Raw genomic sequence first — 27,142 nt, 5'->3', positions numbered from 1 at the left:
CGTTTCCTCTCCGCGCAGGTCCTTTGTCCTTAACAGATACTCTTCTACGGCTGAAGCGACGCAGATAGCCGGGTTTTCTTCTAGAATCGGCAGTACGAGTGTTGGTTGTACCTTGTTATGCTTCGAGGTTTCTAAACGAGCTGGGATTTTAATTTTAACTCGATCACCAATCTTTCTCACATTTCTGATTGTTGTAGCTCTGGTACGCTGGTTTGTGTTGCCCGGTTACCGACGATCCGCGACCTCGTGTTGATTGTCGGTTCGGGCCCCTCGAGTTTTTTTAATTGTGCGTAGAGGTTTTTTCCCCCGGTTTCAATTATTTCGACGATCTTTCCAGCGACTTCGCCGCCTTCAAGGTTTCTTCTAGATCCTTTCCAAACAACCATTCATCCAGATTCGTGGCATTCAACGTATCTTTCATGGCTGCATTAAGGTTTGCTAGAATAACGAGGCGTCTCGTTTTTGACTCTTCTCGTCGCAGGTCCACGAGAATTCTTGAGATATCGCTGAAAATAGTTAACAGCGATATAGAGTCCGGCACAACTCCCTTAAGGAGACATGAAATGAGAGGGGCCAGAGCCGAGAGACGTAACGAAAATTCTCGTTGCTTTTCCACCATTCGATTATCTCTTGTTATAATCGGCTCGAGAAGCGACGCTTCAACCTCTGGATTCAGTTTTGGCGGTTCCATTGTCAAACAATTCTCAGGAACCGAATATTTCTTGAATATCTTTTCCCGTTCTTCTTTGGGAAGTCCTCCTTTGAGAACAGCTTTCCATCTCACGAGAAGATCGTTGTGTATAGCCGGAGTGAATATTTTTTCCCCGTACGGACGTTTACCTATTGCTTGCAGCAATTTTTCATCGAGAATCGGATCCTTCTCCGCTTCTGATGTTTTTTCTTCTTTGCTAGAGTCTTCAGTTCCCACCGAAGTTCCGGCATGTTTTTGGTTTTTCTCAACTGGTAACGAAGTTGACAGTGCGAGAATCTGTGGAGGTTCCTTCGTCTGCGGCTTTGCAATCTCGAAATTTGTGATTTTCACCGAATCGTTTCGACCAGACTGCAGCTGATCTAATGGTATCAGTGGAGTTCTTTGGCTCCCGCACAATGAGGAATCAGGCTCTTTTGACGAGGACCTCTTACCTGTAAAATATATACATGTGGTAATTTCATTGCTTGAATGCTTTATATAGCATAAATTTGTGCGATGCCGAAGCTAAATATCCGATAATTGTTATTGGTACAGATCTCGTCTGCAGTTATTTGCGGAACTTGTTCGATTAGTTATATCACAGATCTTGTCTGTCATTATTTTCGAAAACTTGTTCGATAGAATATACATCGCAGATTTTGTCTACCTTGACTTTTCCTGACACTTGTTCGGCCTGTCGAACCGAGGAATTCCCTGACGAATTTTTTCCCTTTGTCTCCGCATTTCTTTCTTTAATCGTTTGAGTTCGATGTCATCATTTTCTTCTGCTCGATTACGCTTCTTTCCCATGCTTATTACTTCTTAATGCACGGTCCAATTTTTTACAATGTGGTGTTCTTTGGCACAAAGAAGAGGAATGATGGATTCGAACCGGGCGCCGGGGACTACGGAACGCCAGCGTCGGTGAAACTCTTTGGAACTATAAACGTTGTGACAATCCTGGTATAAAGTAGGGTACTACCATGTGATCTGAGGAGAAGGCGCGGAATACGATTTCCCGTTACATGTACCTTAAACGTTCGTAGGTAGAAATTTTGTCAGAAAATATTTCACCGGGGAAAAATTTATAGAACCGAAGCCACGGATGGAAAAAAGGGGGCTATAAATGAAAGGAGGGATTAAGTTTCGCTTTATAAAACTGCATTAGACGTTTTCGCGGAAATCCCACTGTCCCTCTGAAAATATTAATTTCGCGGGGGCGGAAAATACCGGCGGATATACTGTTCGGTAGCAGACAGAAGCCGCGAAGACACGTCCCAAAGCGGAAAGAAAAACTCCGTCGACGACAGCAAAGGCTTCCACTGTTCCGGGATTAACCTCAAAGTGACTGTCGTTTGCACGTGCCCTCCAGGGTTCTATCGGTATTTATCTATTATTTCTTCCTCTCGTTTTTCTCGCCGACGGCGATCCTTTTTTCCGCTTTCCTCGCAGTCTCTGCGCAGCTCTCGTCGTCCAATTTCAGATTTCACCGCGACTGTATTATTCCCCCGGAGGATGACGCATTTGAAAACAGATCCGTCCTGCCGCGGTCCCGTTCGTTCATTCGAGTTAAATAATAAATTCAGCCGCTCCACGTTCGCGGAGTGCCAATCGGCTTTCGTGCCGTCGCCTTCCTGCACGCGCGTGTCACACGGAAAGGGAACGAACGACCCGTATCCATTTTGGCGGCTGTCGCCGGATTATGCGATTTTCTTTTGAGATCCTATCGACAGATAGGAGCGATTGTGAACACCAATCGAAGCCTGCCAGCTAATCTCCGAACGCCCAAAGCGAATACGTAGCGAGATGAACGCGAAACCACGATTTGGAAAATTGAAAACGCAGAGATCGATAAAATGGGTTTTTTTTTTTAATTCGGATGGCACTATTGCTTTTGTTTGATTACCTGAAGCTGTGCTGATCCATTTATCCAAAGATTAGAAACGTTTGTTTGAATAAGAAATTTTGGTTTTATCGCAAAAGTTATTTTAACCAACCTAAACACATTGTTGACAATTTTGCATTCTCGAGTATAAACATGTATTAGTTGAATATTTTGTGTTGATTATTTTATATAATTGAATGTAAGTTTAATTAATGTTAAATGTGCCGAAATAGTGAAAATTATTTATTGACAAGATCCGGAGAACGCAGTGGTGAACGAATTGGATAATAAATTTTTGTTTTCTAAACTTGTTGTTAAAATATCTTCTAATTATAACAGCATAGTGGATAGGATAACACTCTTGTTGAAGGTACATATTGTTCTTAATATTTAGTGAAATGTCTCGCAATAATTGTGGAAGTTTTTCTTCTGAAAAGTTAAAATGTCAGCTGTCAAATTTTCTTCGAAAAAATATGGACCGATTAAGTAGCCATTTAAAATGCCACATTAAACATTGACACTGATTATGGCGACAACGAAAACCCTAATACCTGATTTATTTTGTAAAAAATAATTTTCCATTATACAGTGGGTGTAGAAAGTATTCATAAACCGATCAATTTCCAAAAAAACTGTGTAAAATTGTAATTTATTAATTTATTTTTTATAAACAATGACATTCTACATATTCTCCGAAGTCTCTAAGATAGATGTAGTCCAAACAACATTTACTAGTTAATATAATTTGTGAAATTAATAACAAGAAAAAAACAAATAATCGATAGAAATGGTGAAGCAATAAGTATTCGCACAACTGTTTAAAAGTACTTTACTGGAAATTTGATGTTTTCTAATTCGTACGGAGCAATAAATTAATGTGTTTACATTACAAACTCTACTGTAAATGGTTCGTCATAAGGATCGTACAAATACTTATTGCTTCTATACTTTTACCCACTTTTCGCATTTTTTTGTTAATTTCACAAATTATATTAACTAGTAAATGTTGTTTAGACTACATCTATCTCTTAGAGACTTCCGAGAATATGTAAAATATCATTGATTATAAAAAAATAATTTAAGAAACTACAATTTCTACAACTACAATACTACAATGTAGTTTTTTGTTAATTTCACAAATTAAATTAACTACAATATAGTTTTTTTGTTAATTTCACAAATTATATTAACTAGTAAATGTTGTTTGGACTACATCTATCTTAGAGACTTCCGAGAATATGTAAAATATCATTGATTATAAAAAAGGAAGTTAAGAAATTACAAAGTTTTTTGGGAAATTCATTGGTGTACGAATACATTCTACGCCCACAGTAATTACGTTTTCAGCAAATTTTCGAGTTCAGGGCTATTTCAATTATTTCATTTTTTCTTCAATTCTTCCTATGCTTTCTATTTTCCATAATTGTTTCCCAATTGTTGACGATTCATTCTTTTTTCTTTAGCATACTTATTAGGTTTATAACGTAAAAATCCAGACGACCGATCATTTCAAGGACATGATATATAATCAAGGACATCAGCACCGACTCTACGGCGTCTAAAACATGCCCATTTAAGAAAGTCAAGATGTCCTTTATAGTTTCATTTATTTATCTAAAACATTCTATAATTGCACAGCCGGAAATATCTAAAAAATGATGGCATCACTTAACGAGTAGATCCTGTATATCTCGAGTACGAAATGTTTTAGAAGTAAATTTCCAAAAAGTATTGAACCACTGACCAAGGGCTCTCGTTATAAAACCACCGAGAAGAATAATAGGTTCTTCGATGGTTCGATCAAGTATCAGTTGTAAACTAATAAAATCGCAATTATCAGCGCCAGTAGCTGCAAAAGTGAAATCCAATTACCCTCTGTATCTTGCGATCTCCCCTCCTCCGGTTCGAATCGACTCGCCCTGGCGTGGTTAAACTGGGATCGAATTGTCCCTGGCGTTCACAAAGGACAATATATCTGTTTCACAAGTTCATATAAACGGTCGGTTTTTCCGTGCCAGATTCTCTGGGAAATCGTCGGCAAAGAGATCGGTCAAAGGGGAAAACGCGCATCCAGAGGAGCGCGCACAGGTGGTCGCGAACACGAAACCATGAGCGTGGAATAAAAAAAAAAAACAAGAGAGGGATCCTTTGAATAGCTGCCGCCGGGATTATCAGAATACGGTCAATGACACGCGATATCGGTTACCAAAGCTCTCTTCGACGTTCCCTCTTCTACGTTGCAACGCGGAGTTTGCCGACCGCAAGCGTTAATTCAATATTGTCCGTCCTTCTTCCCACCCCATCGCATCTGCTACGGTACAGGATCTAAACTTAACTAGGTCTAAAGCTTATTACCTTCGCAGATCAATCGGCGATGGTAACATTCTTTCATGAGTACAAATTTTTGTTGGTTTATTATTAACACTTTATCTACTGGGCTATTTAGAAACAGACTTTAATTCAAAAAGGATTTTCTCTACAGTATCATATGTCAATCTAGGCTGACAATAATTCCTCCGTACTGTTACTGGGTACATTGAAAGCCAAGTCTGTTTCCAAACACTGAACATTGTAAGTAGACAACCATCGACACGGTAAATAAATTCGAATAGCTAAAGACTGCAATTAAAAACCTAAAAATAAGCTCCCGGTAAATAAAGTGTTAAATAAACGTAACCAAAATAAATGTAGAGTTGAGGGGCACTGCGTCTCTCATAAGGGAAAGTTTAATTTCTGCTGCCTTCGTAGCTGCGCCTCTGGCAGTATTTGTGTTCAAAAGCTGCAAAAATGTAAACGAAGATAGTTCTGTTTGAGAGTGCAGACGTTTATAACAATTTCGAATAATAATTGTGTAAGACACGAACATACTTCAAGCTTGATGCTATAATTCTTTTAAAATCAATTTTGAATACAAGCTCAGATGACATATCATACAATATTATCCACCTTCGAATGATCCTTGGGGGTAATAAGCTTCAGACGTCGATATCAAATTATATTATTTTTAGACTGTCGATTTTGTGCATTTATGGCGTATTAGGTTGTCCCAATAAAATATTATGTATGTATTACTTATTAATAAAACGAAAGAAATTTTTCGGACAATCTAATATTATTGTAGGTCCCCCTCCGGACCAAGTATTTTTCTCTTGAGACATACCTTCGTATCTTTAAAAGTAACGGAAATATTTTAAGGACAATCCTTGGGTGAATCACCCTGTAATATTTTTTAACAAATTCGTTTAAATAATTCAAGGAATATTCAAAGAAACATCGATTACTCATTTATACAACAATTTATTTACGTCTTTATTTATTATTTATTTACGATTTATCTGAATAAAAATCGTGTCCAAATAAAAATTTATTCGAATAAAATCTTATTGAAAATTCTATGGTTATTCGGATGTCCAATTCCGATTTCATGGTAGGTTCACACGTGATCTGCCCCTGCATCAAGCCTCTGAGCCGTTATGGTCGATGAGGCAGTCTAATGCGAAACGTGACCCCGTTTCCAGCACCGACGGACGATGCACGCAAGTTTTCTAATTTGCAAATTGGATTCGACGGACCACGGTGAAGAAACTTCCCTTTCAATGGGGCACAGGAAACACGGGGATGGCTACCCTGTGCGAAGAGGAAACTTTCAGGAACCAAACGCTGTAGCAATCGGGGACTCGACGTTGGGAGATCGCGAGATATATCGAGAAAATGGTTCTTAACCTTTTCAAACTAATGGCACAGTTTGGAAGATTCTTGATCTTTTTGGGATCAAGGCACAACTTGTCCAAAGAGGTCTGGCGCAGTTCTTAATCGTGAATAATTATTGCGAACTTTTACTAAAATTTAATCACTAGTTAATTACAACTAGTAACATTAGAACTATGTTACATTCAACAAGAGACAACAAGACAAACAAGAAACTCATTCGTGTACAAATCATTTTTTTAAGCAGTTTAATTTAAGACCTGATTTGTTTTATCAAGTCAGCCTCAAGGTCTATAAAAATGAAATTATGTTAATTTCCTAGCAAAAATATATCGACTGAATTAACAAAATATTGTTTTTATGTCTTAAGTTCTACTTTTTCTCTAAATTTTGTCAACAAGAAATATTCAAATTGTGTCGACTGTGACGCGGAAATCTAGAAAAATCATTTGGCAGCTTATTTCGATTTCACATCTTTTCTTGTACTTTTTTATGGGGATCTTCTATTTTTCAATGATAACTCCTTGAGTCCTCCACTTTTTCATGTACTTGGCGTAATTTTTTTACTTTTTTGAAGTCTTTTTTCAGAATACCCCCCTGAAGCATTTAGAAATAAACTATATGTGAATCGTGCCTAGTATGAAGCAATTGTTGAAAATGCCGCGAAATATCGATACGCCTCCGTATGAGGTATGTGTGTGGTAGCCTTTGTTTATAGGCGAATGTGTGCGTGTGATGCGGCTAGTCGAGCTATGACCGGCGACCACGTTGTATCGTTAATCGAATAATCGTTATTCAGAGATTGGTGGTCCGGTTCCTTTATTAACCCAACAGCAATAAATCGTCAAACAATAATTCGCAAACCCTAACCAGATTCTTCTCTATTGGACGTACGTATGAATCGTGCCTCCGAAGTTACGGTCCACCGATAACCATACACCTTGAATACCTTTCGGTCCGACACAGCACTTTTCAGTGCATGGAATTCCTTAACAAGAGAGACAAGATCCGTGTACCTCCCGAGTGGCTGATCCCTCTCGAATGCTTTGCTTCCGCCGTCTTCCTCCACTTTCTTCTACCGAGACCCTTTCGTTCGGCGGAGGGTGAAGATCCACCGCCTCATTGACCTGGTGTCTAATGAGCGCACACCTGAGTGTTCCTAGACAAGTGGATCTGCACTTCCATCCATCTCTGGCGTCTGGATGCGGACGTGTGCATCGCGACGACACAAAGATGCGGAATCCAAAGAGCGGAAGGGTGGCATAAGGGGGTGCTACATTCTCGCGAACGACGAACGGTATGATCTCTGTCGAGAGGAAGCGATCCCGGGCGCTCAAAGAGTGGAAGGGACTTTCTCGAGAGCTTCCAATATTTATATAACATTTTTTTTTTTTCAACGGGATGATAAAATGCAGGGAGGAAGAACATTCGTCTGTTTCGATTATTTGTACAATTCGGAAGTATTGAGTTGTTCCAGTTGAGAGTATCAATTTTGATAAGTAAAAATACATTGATTAAATGATTTTTGAGGACTTAGATAAACTGATTTTATCTCTTACAGACCGAGTAATAAAAGACAGGATGTTCCAAAAATGTTGTAACTCTTTGGAAGGGTTCGGGGGGTAATTTGAAACAACTTTTTCCTTAGCGAAATTGTTGTCCGAGGCTTCGTTAAGGAGATATTAACAGAAAACCCCGACCAATCAGAGCGCGAGTACCCCGGTGGAGCGCACGCAGTGGCGTAGGCGGCAGCGCTCTGATTGGCCGGGGTTTTCTGTTAATATCTCCTTAACGAAGACTCGGGCAACATTTTCGCTAAGGAAAAAGTTGTTTCAAATTACCTTCCGAACCACCCTATACAAGAAACTCCAACATTTTTGGGACACCCTATATATCATAGAGCACTAAATAAACAAATAATGTATGGTAAATATCATCCGAATTATATCGTGTTTGGTCTCATTTTAATCAGAAAAATGTAAAACGGAAAATTCATTAACACATGATCATTTATTGTAATGTAAATGGGAAATTGAATTTAATAAGTACAATGCAACCCTTTAGTCGGTCGAACAAGGATCCTCTTTCCTTTTTCAAAATGTTCTGTCTTTATTCCACAGATTGGCGAATTGAGTTAAATGTACTAATTACTAATTACTTATTTGTCTTCAATTCATTTACTTACACATTAACAATAACTTCGAAAATGACTTAGTACCCGAAGAACGTAAAGATGAAGCATGAAATGTAGATGAGTACGACGATTCCAAGTATTACATGTTCCCATCCATTTTTGAATTTTTGGGGTAAACGATAAAGACGTTTCTGTATGTAGCACTTACATATCCTTCTATATGTAACACTGTGAACGCTCCCGCATGAATTTTTCGTTTCCAAGCGTGCCAAAAAATGCACAATTTTCAGCACCTCTCTAAAAAGTTAGAAAGTCACACTTTCGAGCTCCGAGTTATAACTACTAGAATAATTGAACGCGTCGTGATCAATTTCACGTACAAACGAAATTGAAGTTATAATTAGGCGCCAGAGGATGTACACTGCGAGTAGTTCATGCACAAAATAAAACCATGCGCTCTCGTCCAAATGCTGGAGGAATTCTGGCACACCGGAGCTCGCGAATAATTAAAGTTGAAATTTACTCTTGGACTGCGTCGGTTTTTAGTTACTTCATTTCGCGCAAAAATCGTCGAGCAATTTAACGAAACTACAAAGTGCCACTGAGAGTTGCAAATAATTGCAGTTCTAATTATAATTTCGTATCGCGACGCATTACGCGTACTAACAAGGGATTGCGTAAGTTGCAATTACATCTGATTTTTCTAGTAGGTTCTTGTTGGGAATACGCCTCTAATTTTAACACGTTGCATGTATACTTCGCCACGGACTTACGCGTGCAGCGGGAGTTTTTTCGTAAGTTTGGCGGGAGTTTGAATGAGATTCAATGAAATCGCAATAAATCGAAAACTACTTCGTTTTCCTCAAAGAAACTTTTTTTATTTTACACTTGAATATATGCTCTATGATTATTTTAACAAAAAAGAAACGACAATTTTACGAAATCATAAAAGTAGAAAATTTTTAGGGTCTTGCAATGAATTCAAAAATATTTTATCATAACACCAAATACAAATAGGAATTATTACACTGCAATTGACCTACAGTTCTTGTCACGTTTGACAATTTTTTAAATGGTACGTTTAAAATTTTTTAAATTTAAATGCATAATGCGATGATCTGATTCTTGTGGAATTGCTGCGTGCTTTTCTTGCATTTTTGAATTTCAATAAATAGTGGATGTATATTAGAATGTACGGGAAAATAGTTTGGCATAAAATTTTCTCTTTTGTTTTGTAACACTTATGTGATTAATATTACTAAGAAAATAATTTACCCTAAGAATTGAATCTGTCTGTAAACATCATTTCATAGCGAAATAAATCAAATATATTTTTCAATCTGTAATGTAAAATTAATTTAATAAAATATGTAAACATTACAAATTATTTTTAGAGTGCAGATCTGGCTGCATTGAAGATACATTGGGCTCGAAAGATGTTATTTTGAAAGGAAGTGTATTCTTTTGGTCGATTAATTGAATACTAAATGCATATTTGGTATTTTAATATAAATAACACTGAATTTAATTGTTACTTATAGAACGTAAGCAAAATTGAATCGACAGAAAACTTGAGCTATTGAATGTCAATTGCAGTGAAAAGCTGACTCAAGAAGAATGAAAGCTACACAAATTAAATATTTTTCATAGAAAGTAAAAACACTATACATAATATAATGTATTTCGATATTCTACTTTCTATACTAAATTACATGAAATATTATTTACGTTGAAGTTCCACTCCGCTCTACTTCACGACCCAGCAGTGAGATACCCTCTTCCAAAAATACCAACCACTGAATCTAAGTTCCACCCAGAGACAATCTCCCCCGCTCCATTACAGCCAAGAACCATTGCAGCTACGTGTGGCGAACAACTGAAACCCAAGCAAAACTTTTAACCGTAAATAGCAGACTCGCAACAAAATATGGGAACGATTCCCCCAGCATCCGCCGCCGTCGGTTGCTAATTTACATGAATCACTCGGCCTCGAAATCGCAAACTTTCCCCCGCTAATAATCAGCAGTTGATCCTAATTTACCACTAGGACGTTTCCGAACCCTGCCCCCCCGATCACCCCCAGCCCCTTGGATATTTTACGGTCGCGTTACTTTTACGAGAGGGAACTTCTGCAGTCGATTGTACCCGGTGTATCCACTCCAGGAACTCCTCCGCACACAAGTCGGAGGGAGGTGGTTGAACGAGAACACCTTCTCCCCTTGCCATCCGACAGTGCAACGCCGTGAACACCCCATCCGACCCCTTCAGGGTCTCGTCGGGGCTCTTTCTCTTCCGTCGATGCCTGCGTCTGCGCTCGTATACATATGGATGCACCTTCGTCGCGTAATTAGAGCGAGACGTGCTCAAAAAGCGAACGGCGGATCTCCCCTCTCGTCGCCCTGAAAAATTCGTCGCAACTTTATCGGTGAATCGAAAAATTAAACGCGATCAGGTTGCTTCGATGCTTCCACTACGTTCGAATTTTGGTACAAGTCTTTGCCTTTTGTCGGATTTTTGTCTTTTAACTGTGTACTGATAGGGGAAAGTACAGATATTAATTTCATTTAATTATTCTGATTTTTCTTGTTCTCTGATGCTTTGGCAAGCACTGTGCATGCATTGAGGAGATTAACCCTTTGACCGCGGGACGATTTTTGCTGGAAGTTCTACAGGGCATACTACTGCCAGGGTCGCCCTTGTAAACGTCCCGCTCAATTAAACGAATTTTTAATTTCTAACGACGAATTCTAATTTCAACTAGAAGAATTTTTACTTCTGCTCTTTTCATTAAATTTCTCCGAACGGTTTCTAACATGTTGCGTCACAGTGAAATAAATTAATTTTCACTGGTATTTTAGGCCTTGGATTAAAAAACAAACGAATAGTGAACAGTTGGGAAACAATTATGGAAAATAGAGAGCGTAGAAAGGATTGACAACAAATTTAATGATATATGTGGAATAATCAGAGATGAAAATATTAATATTTTATTGCACTCTTCTTTATTTGGAAAGGTAAAGAAAGAGTTTATTTAATTCTGTCATCTAAAATTTAATACTTCGTAATACGTACTTAATGTAATTCAAAATTTTGCTGTAAAACAACGTATCGTACGTATTTAATACACTTCATTTTATTTTACATTATTCTGCTTTGATTCTACTTTATTTTTGTACTTTATTCTACTTTATAAATTGTTTTAAATGTAACTATTTTCGTGAGCTGTTCAACATTTTTATTGGAAAATCTGAAAATAAATGACAATTTAAAGATCCTCTTTTATATATACTTTATTCTATCCTACTTTATAGATTATTTTAAATATTTTAATTTTCATCGTTTGCTGAAAATTTTGAGTGAAACGTCTGAAAATAAACAACACGTTTTGAAGATTCCATTTTATTTTTGTACTTCATTCAATTCCATTTTATGAATTACTTTAAACATATTTTCTCTATTCAACAGGGATTCCAGTAAAATGGCAGAAAACGCATGGGAGCACTTATTCGCTTTCAATTATCGTTCATGGGACAGTAAAAAACAACGGAATGATACTCGATCGTGTTGCGAAACAATCCCTGCTATTCGATCGCCCCTCAATCGGAAAATAATGGAAACGCGAAACGAACGACTCGCGATTCTTGTAACTTTCATTGTTACCCGCTACCATGTTCTTCAATCGGGAAAGTTGAAAGAACAAGAGACACCCTTTCTTGGGTTCCTTACATGTGCAACGTGAAGCATCAATACGCTCTTTCAACGTTTCAGTTTGACTCGTTATTTCGTAAAATCAAGAGAATTTCCAATGGAAATTGGAAAATGGAAATTCACACCCGATCGAAGACGTGTTGGTTACATCTTCTTCGCATTAATTAGATAAATGCGTTGAAACAAACTACTTTGTTGTTTCGTTATAAATTCTGAAGAAAAGAATACTATTTTACGTAATGAATTATTGTGGCGAAACATTTATAACGAAAACATATATTAAAATGATATACAAAGAACTCAGTAGTAGTATTGTTCAAGTTTGGTCAGACTACAGTTTGCTAGGCAGAATATACAATTATAAATTTTATTTTATTATTCACAATTGGTGTAATAATATTTCCTAAAAGTGATGACATTTGCTATATTATTAGTGAACATAAACGAACATGAACAAAAATCGGATATATTCTATAGTGTTTTTACTTGAAACCTCTTCATATGAAGGTTTACTTCTGTTCTATCACGCAACCCATTATTGTTTACTAACATATTTTTATTTTAATGCCTGTATGTACAGTATTCCTTAAATAAAAATAACTCTTTGATATCCTTCGAATCCACCCAAATAAAAGAATAGAAAACGTTCTGCTGAGAAAATAAAACGCCTGGTTATTAATTAATTAGGAAAAGATCTAGGAACGATTAAATCACGAACAATTCATGGAAAACCCTTTATATGCAAATTCATATCTATTCTATCATGCACCACACCGTTACTCACAAACAAGTGAAGGAATCGAAAACGTTCTCGCGGCAAAATAAAATGCTTAATCAGCGACTAATTAAGAAGAGATTTGGCAACGATCAAAATTCGAACAATTTCTTGCGTTAGCCTTCTTGCAGCCACGTGGTAGCAGAGCCAGCTTCGATATCGCTTTTACGTTCCGGCGGAGCTACGATATCCGGGATATCCTCTGGCTTCCAATTGCGGCGCGCTACGAAATGTACTTCTTGCTACTCATCCACGGAAAATTGTACGAGATTACGAAGATACAGGAGTCGGACTCGGGCCGCAATGTGGAAATACCCTCTTCGCGTTAATGCTTTTTACGAGCAACGTTACTTTGCAGCCACGCTTCCTTGTCGCGATACTGTTATTATGGTCTTACGTATTTACTTCGAGGAAATATATTCGCTGCAGCCTCGTTACTTTCTAAACGATGCGCTTCTGCGTCGTGAAAGCGCGTATCTGCGTCGCCATCGGATGGTGGTGCGAGGAGATCCGCGAAGTTGGCTCAAAAATTATTCGAATCGAAACGTCTCGACCTCGAGGATGAGGAACACTAGTGTTCGGATAACAGTTTCGAATAGGAAATGATCGATAAAAATGTCGAACAACGAATGAAACTCTGGTTGTTAAATAAGACTTAGGATTTGAATTTTAGAATTAAATATTCAACGAGGAATGCCTAATAATTTTATACTTCAATCGAGTAAATAAAATAAACGTTACGAAAAAAAAATATTACAGGGGAGAATGCTGTGCCGGGTAACACATTTTGAAAATAAGCTCGCAAGTATAACATGAATAAAGTTTATTGTGAATGTAAAGAACTTCTAGAAATAGCAGTCAATTTATGCACGACAGCTGTATAAAATTAATAAAGTGAAATAATTACAAGTGTTCCATGGTAAATACGAGCGTACCTTGGAACAGTCATGAGTTTTTGGGAAATAACAACACTAATTGGTAGAAAACTATCATAAGAAGATTTTAATGTTTCAAAATAAGTGGAGAGCTATTATTCAAATTATTTGAGTAAATTATTGCATAGATTATTTGCATAAATGAAAATACAAACAAAAATCGCGTTCTTAGGCGCAAATCTACGATTCTGGCTGACTTCAAAAGTTTATACTTATATATTATATTATAATTGTGTATATAATTATCATTTCAGTAGTATATAATTTTCGAGAAAGATTGTAACGGAATCAGTTTATCTTTTGTACATAAAAATATAAAGAAATGAATAACGATATAATGTACATTGTATATAATCATTTACAAATCGCATCTTCCTTCTCTTTCCTCACTCTTTCTTTCAACACATTCCTTATCCTCCTTTTTTTCCCCTCCATTATTTTTGTATTCAGATTAATTTTAAAGCAAGTATAAATACACATGTATAGGACCATGGAAACATGGAATTGTCGGTGAAGCGTGACTTTATCCTACATTTTACTGGGCTCATTCAATATGGATATCGTTTTCCGCGACAGGAAACCAAACTATCCTCTAACATTTTTCTTTAAGCTCCAAAGGGTGATGGTGGGAGAGGGGGTGTGGCGGGAAGGGGCAAAGCAAAGCGTTTCACCACTTAAAAGGAAAATATTCCATGCTCTTTCCGGACTCAAAGCGTTTCGTGTAAATCTTACATGGCTATTGCCAAGTACAGCAACCTTTCCGAGTGCGTCTTTCGACGAGGCACGTTGAATAATGAAATAGCTTTTAAAGCTCGCCCAAACAGAACGGGGACGAATATTTGAATCGACTTTGAACGAACGTGACCATATCAAATTTGCGATTCGATAAACGACTGTTCGCGCTCGGTACCCGGCGATAATATCCAACTTGTCACCGTTTGCATTTTACGATGACACCCTTTCGCCGAGAGGAAGTAATTGCCAAATTCCCGAGAACTGTTTCTGAAGATGTACGTTCCAATTGTGCAGAGAGTTTCATGAATAGAAACAAGTTGCACTTATTCACGTTGCCTCGGGTGAAGTATGAAAATGCAAATGGAGAACATTGAAATGGTTATTAATTATACTATATTCTCCTCAAGAGATGCGTTCACACTGTACGGATATTAAGCGGGTCGTACTATGCGACGGCCAGTTATTCGAGCTTTTTCCAGGATTTTTTATTTCTGGATTATATGCATTATACATATGTGAAATTTTTAAAACATTTCTGCCTGTATTTAAACAAACGGTATAATTTTTCAGGGATACGATATAATAAGTTGAGAGCCGTTCCAAGTTAACAATTTATTATTCTTATTCCTAACTAGAAACCTGACAATTTAACCTTTGACAATTAATAAATTACCGACAAAAATTAAATTTATTACTAATAAGAGCAACTACAAATTTATAATAACGAAAGCGTAATGAAATGTTATTATTTTCTGCTTAAATAAACTTTGATAGATATTTATTAACCGTTTTAATTTTACTTTAATTTTTTTTATATCAGTAGCAGGCTACTTAAATATGAATTAGAATCTTTGGAAACTCGAATTTTATTTATAATTCAGAAGTAATACAAACATGTTTGTTGTAGTTTCAAGAGTAATAGAAACATGTTTCATTTAAATCAAGAACGTGCGTAAATATATTCAAGGTAGAACTTGAAAAAAACGACAGAGTTACTTCTCGTAAAATCCCATCCACTGTGAAAAGCTCTTTGACACCTGTTTACGAATGAATATAAACATTTCCTAAAACTCTGCCTCAGACTTTAGTGCTTTTGGCGACGAAAACACCGCGCGGAATATATCTTGAAGGGAGCTACGACACACTCGCCAGAAAGGAATAAATTGTATTTCATAATTTAAGTCGCGACTAGGAAACCGGAAGCGGGGACAAAGGAATGACGAAATATAACCGCGTTGAAGTACACGCGGTTACGGATGAAAGCAGTATCAGAGTCTCCCGAGAGGGATAGATCGCAACCCTGAGCGTATGAAATGCAAATTCGATTCTCGACAGGGATGCAAACAAACTTTCGAATAATTTCGTCGGCGCGATGATGCATCAAGACTTGAACATACTGTATGAATTTCTCCGAAAGTAATTAACCCTTTACGGCCGTAAATCGGTTTGCATGCAAGAGCGAAAAAAGTAGTTTCAACGCATTTAAATTATACCGTTAGGCTTGCTGCCTCTAGCCCCAATGCTCTTTCATTGATTTTTAAACAAAATCTGCGCATTTTAATTTGCTTATATTATAGGAGTACAAATTAAGATCAACTTCAAATGTTTGTGTGACCCTGTTGTCGATATAATTGGCATATTTGATAACATTCAACTCGAAATATGCTTTGTGTATTATTTATCAAAAGCTTCCGTAATTCCGTAAATTTTTCGAATATTGAAAATCCTCTAACAGGATATTTTTAAATATTTTAAGTACTCTACAAATACAATTTTTTTTAAATCCGTTTTTTGAACTGCTTGAACCAAAACACCCCCTTGACACAGTACTGTACATATCTCTGGTGAAAGGAGACTTGAGGGAAAATTCAGAATTAATTCGCCACCGTAAGGAGAGCCGTTTTCCGATCTGCAATTCGAGCTTGGCAATACGCACGTCGCAGAGGGCGTCACGAGACAGGGGAACGCGAACAGCTTCTCTGTGCACCGGGTAATTAGCTAATTAAGAGTGTGAACAACAGACCAAGGAGCTTAGTCGCGTCGGGGATCTTCGTCTTTCAGCGAGAACAGCCGTGGAAAGCGGGAGGGAATTGGAAAACTAAACTCGGAGAAGCGAAACGAAAACGTCGAGCACGTGATGTTGCGTTCGAGGAACTTGGGGAAATTTGTTCGTTAGAACAACGTTCCAGGAATTCTAATGCGCGGTTCATTCAGCTTCTACGAAACGTGCAAATTACTTTCATCGTGGACGATTGCAAACTGGATGCGAAAAGAATAACTGTGTCGAGAATTAAAGATATTTGGTTGTCCTAAAAATTTCTTTCGTTTCATTCCTAACAAGTGTAAGTAACATGTACACAATATTTTATGTTTTATGTTACATTACTGAATTGTGTAATGTCTAGTTTGCTCGATTATAACATCGATGTCTAAGAGATAAGGTTGTCTACTTATATTAGGAGGGCCGAAAAGTAATCAAAATGACTTCGACTTGGAAAAGTTTTTCAATGAAAAATCGAAGGACATTTTTAATCACTAAATAAACAGTGTGTTATACGTGAGTGTCTCATTTTTCTCAACATTTAAAGAAGTCTTGTGTTACAATTAGTATTACCCCTGTTTACAGATTTTCACTTTTGCTAGCATTTAGGCCATTTTTTTAAATATAAATTATCTCGAAAGAAAACAAGCTCGACTAAACCATTCCGAGCATTCTAGAAGACATAACTATTTTCAAATGTTTAATATAAAAATTAACGAATCGTTGCAAAATTAAGTGAAAATTATTTTCCTTAAATGTACGATATCCTGAAAGTATTAAATATGATTAAGGTTTAATTACACAAACATTTTACATGCACCAAGATAATGATTAGATCTATAGGGTGTTCACAGAAGAATGTAAGGTGCAAAGTAACCATAGAGTAAATCTCATCCAATAATACCAAAGTGTTAGGTAGCATCGACTGCAATTTTTCGAGGTCATCGGTAAGGGTAATTTTTCGTAAAACATGTAACCATCGTTCGATCCCTTAGAAAAAAGCGTATCGTCGGGAAACTTTTCGAGCAGGCAAACCCGCCCGCGCTTTTCCCCACCGAAATCTTCCTCTCCTGCTGGCTTTTACGAGGCATTTGCAGTTTCTCGAGGCGTAACCATGGGTACTATCGTTTTACTTGCACGTGACGTGAACGCCTCGTAAAACTCAATCGGGAAGAACGTCTTTGCGCCAGCCCCCGACCCCAGAAATTCAACAAGGGCAATTTAGCACGACGTACGCGATCTCCTGCTCCGCTAAAATACCCCGGCTCGGGACCTCTGTGCATCGACGCAATTTCCGCAATCGCTGGTAAGTATGCTTGTATGAAGCTTTGAAAACGATTGGTCCAGGGGTTTCACCGGTTCCTTGCACCTGGCTGAACCCGTACCGCCCAGGAATCGAAAAATACAAGTTACTCGGCGCAATGGGTTGTATATGTTCATTACGGTACTTGATATGTATAGAATTTTAAACTTGTTTAAATTAACCCTCTAAAACTTTGCGAGTATTATATACAACCCCGCTCCAAAGTACACAGTGGACACTTCCTTAATAGAAATAAATATCTAATAAAAATAGCGAATCTATTAATATCGATTATATCATTTATGTTTCGATACATCGATGCTGCGTTACAGAATACATTTTATTAATAGTGTTTCTTTTAATATCACTTTCAATTTAATATCAGATATTCAAATTTTAAAGTGCCATTTTTAGGATTTCCAATATTTCATAATTATTCTTGTTTGAGTTATAGTGACGCTAATATTAATGAAGATGTTTCTTGATTTTTTTATATCAAATAAGTAAAACTACCGGAATCGTGACAACTCCAAACATACTTTTTTAGGAGAGCCTCTGTAACATCACTTGTACTACATTTAATTTTAATTATTTTTACCTGCTTAAAAATTGTGTAAATTCTTAAAATCTGAATAAATACGTCTGCAAAAATCTTTATAAGAATTCCTTGTCGATTGAAAAGAAAAGATCCTCAAAATGAACTAAAAGTTGACGCTCTAGACTAGAATAACCTTTTCCGATCTTTTAATTACAATCTTAATTCCATCTTTTAAGTAGCGTAAGCGACAGTAACGCAAGAGACGAAATTACTTATGAGATGATAATGCTATATAACAAATTATCATATAATATATAGTTAATATAATATAAACTATGACACCAATTTTTAGACAATTAAACGTAAAAGATGAAATTGTTTAAATACCCACCATGATTACACTGACATGAATCTTTTGTTATTAAGGAACGAAATCCTATACCTCCTTTTAAAAAACATTATGTAACAGATCTGTGTTCATCATTATTAATTCTAATGTTAACTAATGAAACATACGGATCAGACCTGAAGGAGTATTTTTGGTTACCGAGGACAGATATATAATACAAAGTATTGGTCTTGAATGTGCATTCAGATCCCAGCAACAAACGGATTCAAAGTAATGGCGCTATTGCATCTTTCAGATGCATCGTTGCACTTGCGGAAAAACTTGATTCATAGGAAGTTATATCTCCATAAACCATTCGACTTTTTACCCCTCGTCTTTCTTTCCTACCCGCGATCGAAGAAGAGATATGACTTTCTAGAATAGCCCCCTATATTTTAAATCGTAGTAGTCGGCAGAAAAACTTGTGGCAAATAAATCAATCTTGTTTCTTTAACTTCAAGCTCTGAACTCGCACACGCTTCAAAAATAATTTTCAACAGAAAATAATAATCTAGCAATATAGAATTCTTTTATTTTCTATAATATCTAGAATCTATTATATATTATCTATATTTTCTATATTATTATTTTTTATTGAAAAAAATAAAACAGAAAATTATAGAAAATAATAAAATAATAACTTTAGAACAATATTTTAATTGCCAAATGTGTCATGTTTAATGTAAAAAATAGTTATAGTTATTCAACGAATGCACGTAATCAATAAAAATCATGTTATAATTATTAAAATTTACAAATTCGAATATTCTTGTTTTATAATATAATTACAAACGCGTGGGAGATTTTTTAATCTCTGTTTTAAAAAAAGAATCCATGCCTAACACAAACGAATACTGATTGGTATCGATCAATTATAATGTAATTCTATGTGAATACACAAAAAATTAAAAAAACATACTAACCAATAAATATCGAGTCGTCATTTTCCCTCGATTTTAACAAATATTCTGCGTTCTCGAATTCATCCATCTTTTTTCCAAACGAACTCGTGTAAAAACATTTATCAGAAGAAAAATTAAATAAAAACCATTTCATTTTCATCTCATGTCAAGAAATCAGATTTTAATTTGTACAGTGACGCTACCCCCGCAATTTTCTACCCTTTGAAACTGTTATGGGATATTTTGACCATTTCGAATTTCTCTTTGATATTCGGTTACACATATTATCTTTGCTCAACGTTACAAAACATACGACCGTTCGAATCAATCGCGCAAAATATCGTCAATACGCGCACCATTCAATCATCGCACCCGCGACCAGCACACCTGCGAAATAAAATTTCTCCACCTCTGCGAATCGATATTTCCACTCGAAGCGTCGAACTCGAACATGCTCCAATGCTTCCTCTTCCTTAATTAATACCGTCTTCGGAATTGAGAAAACGTCCAGATCAAATAATAATTAACGCGATTCTCAAACGATGAACAATGAATTGCGCAATTAAATAATTGTCAGGAAACGTGAGTGTCTCCATTTTTACTCAATCAAGGAAATAACTTATTTTAATCGTTTATTACGAGTGACCAGAAATTTTTTCTCGGCTCTCTCTCTCTCTCTCTCTCTCTCTCTCTCTCTCTCTCTCTCTCTCTCTCTCTCTCTCTCTCTCTCTCTCTCTCTCTCTCTCTCTCTCTCGCTCGCTCGCTCGCTCGCTCTCTTTCGCTCTCTGTCCTTTTCTACCTTCGACGCTCGACTCGAGCCAAACGTAAACACAGAATAGAAACCCGGACTGGATAATTGCAATGTTTGGGTCTCAATTAATAGGTATAACAATATAAAAGTAGTACATAATGTAGTCCGCCATCACCAAGAACCTGTTTTACCGATAGGGTATGGCTACAAGGCAATATGGCGTCGAAAGTGTCACCCAAATACGGTAAAATGTCACGTTTAACTGCTCATAACTTCTGAACCAGTGGATTCCTCGCCTTAAAACTAGCATTACCGGATTTTTCTCGACAAAATGTACAGACACATGTAAAAGAAACTTAAAAATTTTAGGTCCACCAAACCAAAGTGCAGCCAAAGTAAAGTGTCGCTTTTATTATCAAAATAATAACCTAGATTACACATCTGTATTAAATCTTTGTGTCCAAAGCAAAACGCTTTGCCTGGCAGTGAATGGCTTAACCTATAATTTAATAGTTATAATTTAATATTTAGTTACAACCAATAACTTTATCTATAATTTTAGTCATTGCTCTATATGAGGTTGATTATTCCTATTTCTTTTAGCAATAGGTTCAATTTTTGTTGGTACAAATGCAAAGATTTTATTTTGCATAATGATCCTCAGGTTAATTATAAGAGACAGAGGACTTGTAGCATGTTTTATGTATCACGCATTGCTTACCTCCTCGAGGAAGAGGCGCCTAACCAACCCACTGTACCGATGAAACGTGGGCTACGTTCCCGATCTGTCATTAAAAATCGAGAAAGAAGTTGGACGTTGGACGGGTTGATCGACTTCAACGAGAGATTGGACGACACGGTCATTAAGAAATGAAACGGGGCCGCGAGTTCAGCTTTTTCCAACGTCCCCGGGAAAACTTCAACGAAATAGGAAGAAATCGTTGGAAAAAGCTGCGCTCTATAACTAAGGAGGAAATTATTTAAAGGCAGCGACATCGCGTTCGTTTAAAAGCACCGGGAGGCGTTTCTCGAGATCGCTTTTAAGTGATTCGCCGGGCACAATGGCGAGAAAGAGTCTACTTTATAATGTTGATTAAAACATTCTAAATAATATTGACGAAATTTGTTCGCTAAAGCGTTAGATTTCGATGAACTGAATAATAGTTACTTTTTGAAAATGAATCATATATTTATACAGGATGTCTCAGCTAAATATCTCCTTTATTTTTAATCGCACAATAAATATTTATAGCATACTACAAATTGTATCGGTAGGGGAATACCATAGAAGAAAGTTTTTTTTGTCCGGTTATTTTTTGAAATAATACATACAAATATGCTTCAGTCATGACCTTCAGGTGACCTTGGGTACCAAAAATGTGATAAAGCATAAATAGTAAGTTCAAATGTGATTCTAATATTATTCTAAAATTTTATCACATTTTTGGTACCCAAGGTCACTTGGAAGGTCATGAGTGAAGCAGATTCAAATATATTTTTTCAGCCGCTACAAGATAAAAAGAAAAACGTAACTATTCCTAATAAAAAGTAACGATGACCTTGAAAGAAGCTATGAAAACTAAACGGACAAAAAGAAAACTTTCTTCCATGGTATTCCTCCATCGATACCGTTTCAATTATGGTATAAATTTTTATTGTGCGATTAAAAATACAGGAGATATTTAGGTGGTTATTTAGCTATTTTACGTGAGCATATACATTTGCAAATATTCTGTACGAATTGTAAAATATTTTTGGAGGTTTATCTTATAACCAGACTGCGGATACGTCAACAGTTGCCTATTGAAAATTGAAAACAGTAGATAGTCTATTTCTCTCAATTTTCCACGAAATCAGAAAACGCGCCCATAAATTGCAGGTCCCATCGTTCGCGCAATTGATTAACCCAGAAAGTATTTGCACGGCTTACTGAACGGTACTCGACACCGAAATCGTTTTTAACCACGTGGAAAATAAACTTGGAGCAGCTCAACGGACCGTTCGCTGTCTCAACAATTGTTTATATGCTCCACTCGGCGCGAAAACAACGCTTCGCGTTAGTACGCTCGCGTACCACGGCTCGCGCCTCGAATGCAGGTGTATCAGTCCACGACTTATACCGTGATACAGGTGTACAACCACCTCTTGTATCGCATCGCGGCACGCGTTGTCTGCTAGCGTTAGATTTACGGTGATCGATTGCATGTGCGCCGAGGGAAAATTGCTACCTCGACGACGGCTTTGCACACAAAATGAAAATTACGAATCCTCCTGCACGCTCCCCCCTCCTCCTCCTAGCCTCTCCTGTCCCTCTTGTCCCCATTAGCTGATTGATATGATCGAAAATAATGGCTAGATGGAGAGATTTGCGAGGAACTGGAACGTTGTCCCGTATTTATACTTCCAGGCGAGGGTTTAACGTGGAACCGTGTAAAATTGTTCCCATTTGGCCGAACAACGGGTCCTTTTGTTCCGGCATAACAGGTAACAGTTCTGCGTGCAAGGAAATTTCAGGGGAAGTAAGTGTGCTTAAAGTAATGCAATTAAATAGTAACGAGAAAATGGTGGTTAATTCATTTGATTAAATATTGGATTATTTTAAGAAGTCACACCACTCTAGAATCAGAAAAATGGCCTAATTTTGATCATTAATTTTGAGAGTATCGCACACATAAATATTAATGTGATTAATCGTTGGCCAATCGATGAGAAAATGATGGTTAATTGACTTTATTCAATATTGGATTATTTTAAGAAGTAATACTACTCTAGAATCAGAAAAAAGGCCTAATTTTGATAATTAATGTTGGGAGTATTGCAAAAGGAATAGGATTTCTTTTTACAGGGTTTATTGAACACATGTTGAAGTATGAAGACAAATTTTTGTATTACCATTTCAGTACAAAATGGCGGTGATATAGCGTGTCTTTAAAATCGACTTTCTTTTTAAACGTCTGTGGAAGTTATAATCTATATACTATTGGCTATAGAAGTACGCAGGGGTGTTTTATATAATATAAACTTTCATTTCTATTAACAATTTCCTGTTTCCTGTTTAAATAAAAAACTACGTACTTCTATAGCCAATAGTATATGCAAGATTTTGTCTGTGTATAACATACACAGTAATAACATACACGTAATTGTAAAATGTCAAGATATATTGAACACTTTAGTACGCAATTCAATATAAAAAACAAGCAATACTTTTAAAACAGACATCTTGGTACTTTTTTTGGATAATACACAGCCTTGTCGATCTACTCGTTGCGCGTTTCACGAAGCAATAAGAGAGTAAACAACAAAATTGTCAGAATTGTGCTGAAAACCGTGACTTTTGATCGCAGCAAAATTCCGTCCTCCCATTCGAGTGCGTTGTGTACTCGTTTTCATGTAAACGAAAAATATCACCGAAGCGTACAACACTGAAAACGAGTTATTCGATTGCTGAAGTATCGATGTCAAACACAATACTACGTTTCCAACGCTATGTCAAACGCAATACTATCGACAGGGAAATGTCGATTTACTATAGAACGGCGAGCAAGCCATGGATATTTTAGACACGAACTGGTTGTAGACATTACTTCATTCATTCGCGGATAAGCCTGTGTGTGCGCAAACTTGAAGATACAATTTTGCTGTCCCTATTTTATACAAAATATAGTTCATGAAATAAATGTTTGTTCTGGAATCATCTTCAGAACCTACCCAAAGAATAGTAGTTGAATAAAGCAGATTAATACATGTATGTAATACATAATAATGTATATTGAAGGGTTATTCGCCTCATATAAGTTGGCAGCATTGTCTCTTGGTTTGCTGCTTTTCCGTACTTTTCCTTTTTTCACGCTCTTGTGACGTCGCTTTACTGTGCGTGTTTTTCAATGTGTCGTACAATATGTTTAATTCAGTTTATTTCTGTAATGTGTAGTCGTAGGTATTCCCTAGTTATCTATTTATATTTCATATGGTTATGTTGTCTCTTTTTACTAACCCTAACATATATGAATTGTGATCTGTGACAACGTTGTATATTATTTTGATCAAGTTGGTAGCAGTTTTACTTTACGAATAATAAGCCAAGAAAGTGGTAAGTAGTATTGTTTTCCTTCTGTACTTTAGAAAGCCCAAACAAGTAACTACTCTCATGGATTCTACAAAAAACATATGACGTTTCGATAGCCTAATAAAAACAAATAAATATCGACTTCGTTAAATAAAGCAAAGAATTACACAGTGAAATGAATCAAAAAGTATGGTTGACGTCGAGTCCTCATGTTCGCGTGTTCCATTTCAAATATATTACAGTCTTGTTATTACATCAAACATGTATTAATTATAAACCAATGTGTATTTATTTCATACAAAACCCAACAGAATCCAAAGAATCGTCCAATGAAACAACTCGTACACAAATAGAACCAGCAGCGTTACATCGCCACGATTTGACACGCTCGATTTCTTTTTATTTTCGTCGGAACACTCGTCGTCTCTTTTTCGCGTGCAACGTTCATTAATTTTTCCCGGAAATTCCAGTCGACTGGGAGAGCAGCGAAAGTGACGGGACACCAATTTGACGACGAATCATGAAATACATTTCGCCAGGTTGAACAACGATGAGGATCTGAATAACACGGAGGAACGTTCCTGGTAGCGATAAAAAAGTACTTCGTGAACCGTGGCCCGCTCCACGTCATTTCTTTTCCCCTTTACGCGCGTTTTTTTCCCCAAAAGGATCCTTCTGGTTCGCGTTCCTTTCATTCTTTCCTCTGTCTTACCAGCGACTTTCGCGTCATTCATTCGTTTCCGGTTGGATAATGACCGACCTTCCAGGTTCCCCCTTCCCGTCGTCCTTCTCAACCCCTTTTTTAACGAGACTCACTCGTCGTATTCTTCTAGTTTCTCTCTCCACTGCTCTTCCTTCGGCTCGTGCAACTTTTGTTGTATTTTTATATTTCGTCCACGAGGAAAGATGACACACACTGGGAAAAATGGCGGCAACCGTTTAACTCTTTGAGGCACCTGATTAACCCTTTAACTGCGGGATAATTTTTGTTGGAAATTCTAAAAGACGTAGACGTGTGCATTTTTAAAAAAATATCAGCTTATAGGTTATGATAGGACGGAACTTTTTTATATATACGATTTGTTCGTAGGACGTTTAGTTTGAAAAATAAAAATTAAAAACTTAAAAGACATTTTTCCTGAGATCTCGCAATGGTTTCATCCTGTGCTGTTTTCTTAAAGAAAAAAAGACAATGGTCGAACAATCGAATCTTAAAAAAATATCACCTTATAGAGAATGACAAAACGAAAATTTGTTCATATTTACAGTTTATTCGTGCGACGTTTAGTTTCAAAGATAAAAATTAAAAACTTAAAAGATCTTTTTCCTGAAATTCAATTTTTCCAATGAACTTCTAACTTTTCAATTTTTCTTTTCGAAACTAAACGTCCTATAAATAAACTGTAAATATAAAATAGTTTCATCTCATCATCACCTATAAGCTGATATTTTTCAAAAATTGATTTAACAAGTGTCGCAAATGTTTACTGATTGCATTATGTTGTCACGTTTTTACCACAAATGACATTTTCATTTTCTCATTTCGATAATAGGGTGAATCTCACATATTTTAATTTTGTTTTTATAAACAATTCTGTAGTTAGTAAGTATTATTTACGTATGGGCTTTTTAGAAACTTAGTCTACTATGTAGTTTATAAATTTATAGATTATTATTGCTATTTTTTAATACCATTTTTCTATTTGAATTTGATTGACAGCATGTTTTCCATTTAACTACATGTAAATTTGTTACACATAGAAACTGTTATAAATTTCGAACGATTTAGTGAAACGACTCAAAATTTGTTTAGAGGCCATGGGAAATTTGTTAAAGTAATCTAAAATGTTTTAAATAAATACTGACTATATTAATGTATGTCCCAAACATCCTTAACAATTATATTTTTGATTATGTGTACATGCCGATGATTACAAAGTAAGATTTTCTTTGTTTATCTCCTGATTCCTCAGAATATAAAGACGCCTGCAATGCAAAAATGTTTCTTCTCCTACCAGTGTCACGAATGGACATTTTTCGACATTGTTCTTTCAAGTAAAGCAGAAGTGACGCAGCAAACGTCTCCATAAAGAAATGCGTTATTTGTTTCGCGAAAATGGTACAGCGTATTGTCAGGGAAATTGCAAGAAACATTTTTCACGCGAAATTCCGCGTCTCGTGATCTGTAACGTCGTTCCGTCATTCGTTTCGCCCCTTTGCTCTAATTCCCCGTGATAAGTTCTTGCAAGTTTTGCTTCAATTTCATACAGGGTGTCCTAGTCGATATTAAAGGTGAGGACTAATGATGAAAAGAAGTTTAGATGGTTTGAAAGCTTGAAATTTATGGCGATAGAACTTTTACCATCATATTATACACATTTATCGATTAAAATGAGACCAAACACGATATAACTCGGATGATATCAACCATGCATCTTTTTTTAGTTAGTGTTCTACGATATATGATACATAATAAGTTGTTACAAATAAATATGCGTTACAAATATATATTCGTTGCGAATTACGTCGTGTTTGGTCTCCTTTTAATCAGAAAAATGTCAAGAATATGATGGTAAAAG

At 36.5% G+C, this 27,142-nt stretch overlaps 2 protein-coding genes across 4 annotated transcripts in view; both read right to left on the bottom strand.

Annotated features, from left to right (window-relative positions):
- Window positions 1-280: 280 nt before the first annotated feature.
- On the bottom strand, window positions 281-1,230 carry LOC128879900 (uncharacterized). The gene is given in 1 exon segment (XM_054129460.1): window positions 281-1,230. A coding segment is annotated over 1 exon segment (411 nt). The 5' UTR covers window positions 692-1,230.
- Window positions 1,231-10,510: 9,280 nt separating this feature from the next.
- The window catches only part of LOC128880300 (putative polypeptide N-acetylgalactosaminyltransferase 9), a 356,839-nt gene continuing 340,207 nt past the window's right edge, over window positions 10,511-27,142 (bottom strand). For all 3 annotated transcript variants that reach the window (XM_054130232.1, XM_054130234.1, XM_054130233.1), the window contains one exon: window positions 10,511-10,817. In XM_054130232.1, the coding sequence (XP_053986207.1) occupies window positions 10,766-10,817 (52 nt within the window). In that variant the 3' untranslated portion in view covers window positions 10,511-10,765. The remainder of the gene's footprint in view (window positions 10,818-27,142) is intronic.

Source organism: Hylaeus volcanicus, chromosome 7, assembly GCF_026283585.1.
Source record: "Hylaeus volcanicus isolate JK05 chromosome 7, UHH_iyHylVolc1.0_haploid, whole genome shotgun sequence".
Taxonomy (NCBI): Eukaryota; Metazoa; Arthropoda; class Insecta; order Hymenoptera; family Colletidae; genus Hylaeus; species Hylaeus volcanicus.
Note: the sequence above shows the minus strand (reverse complement) of the source record. Positions and strands in the feature narration are given on the sequence as shown.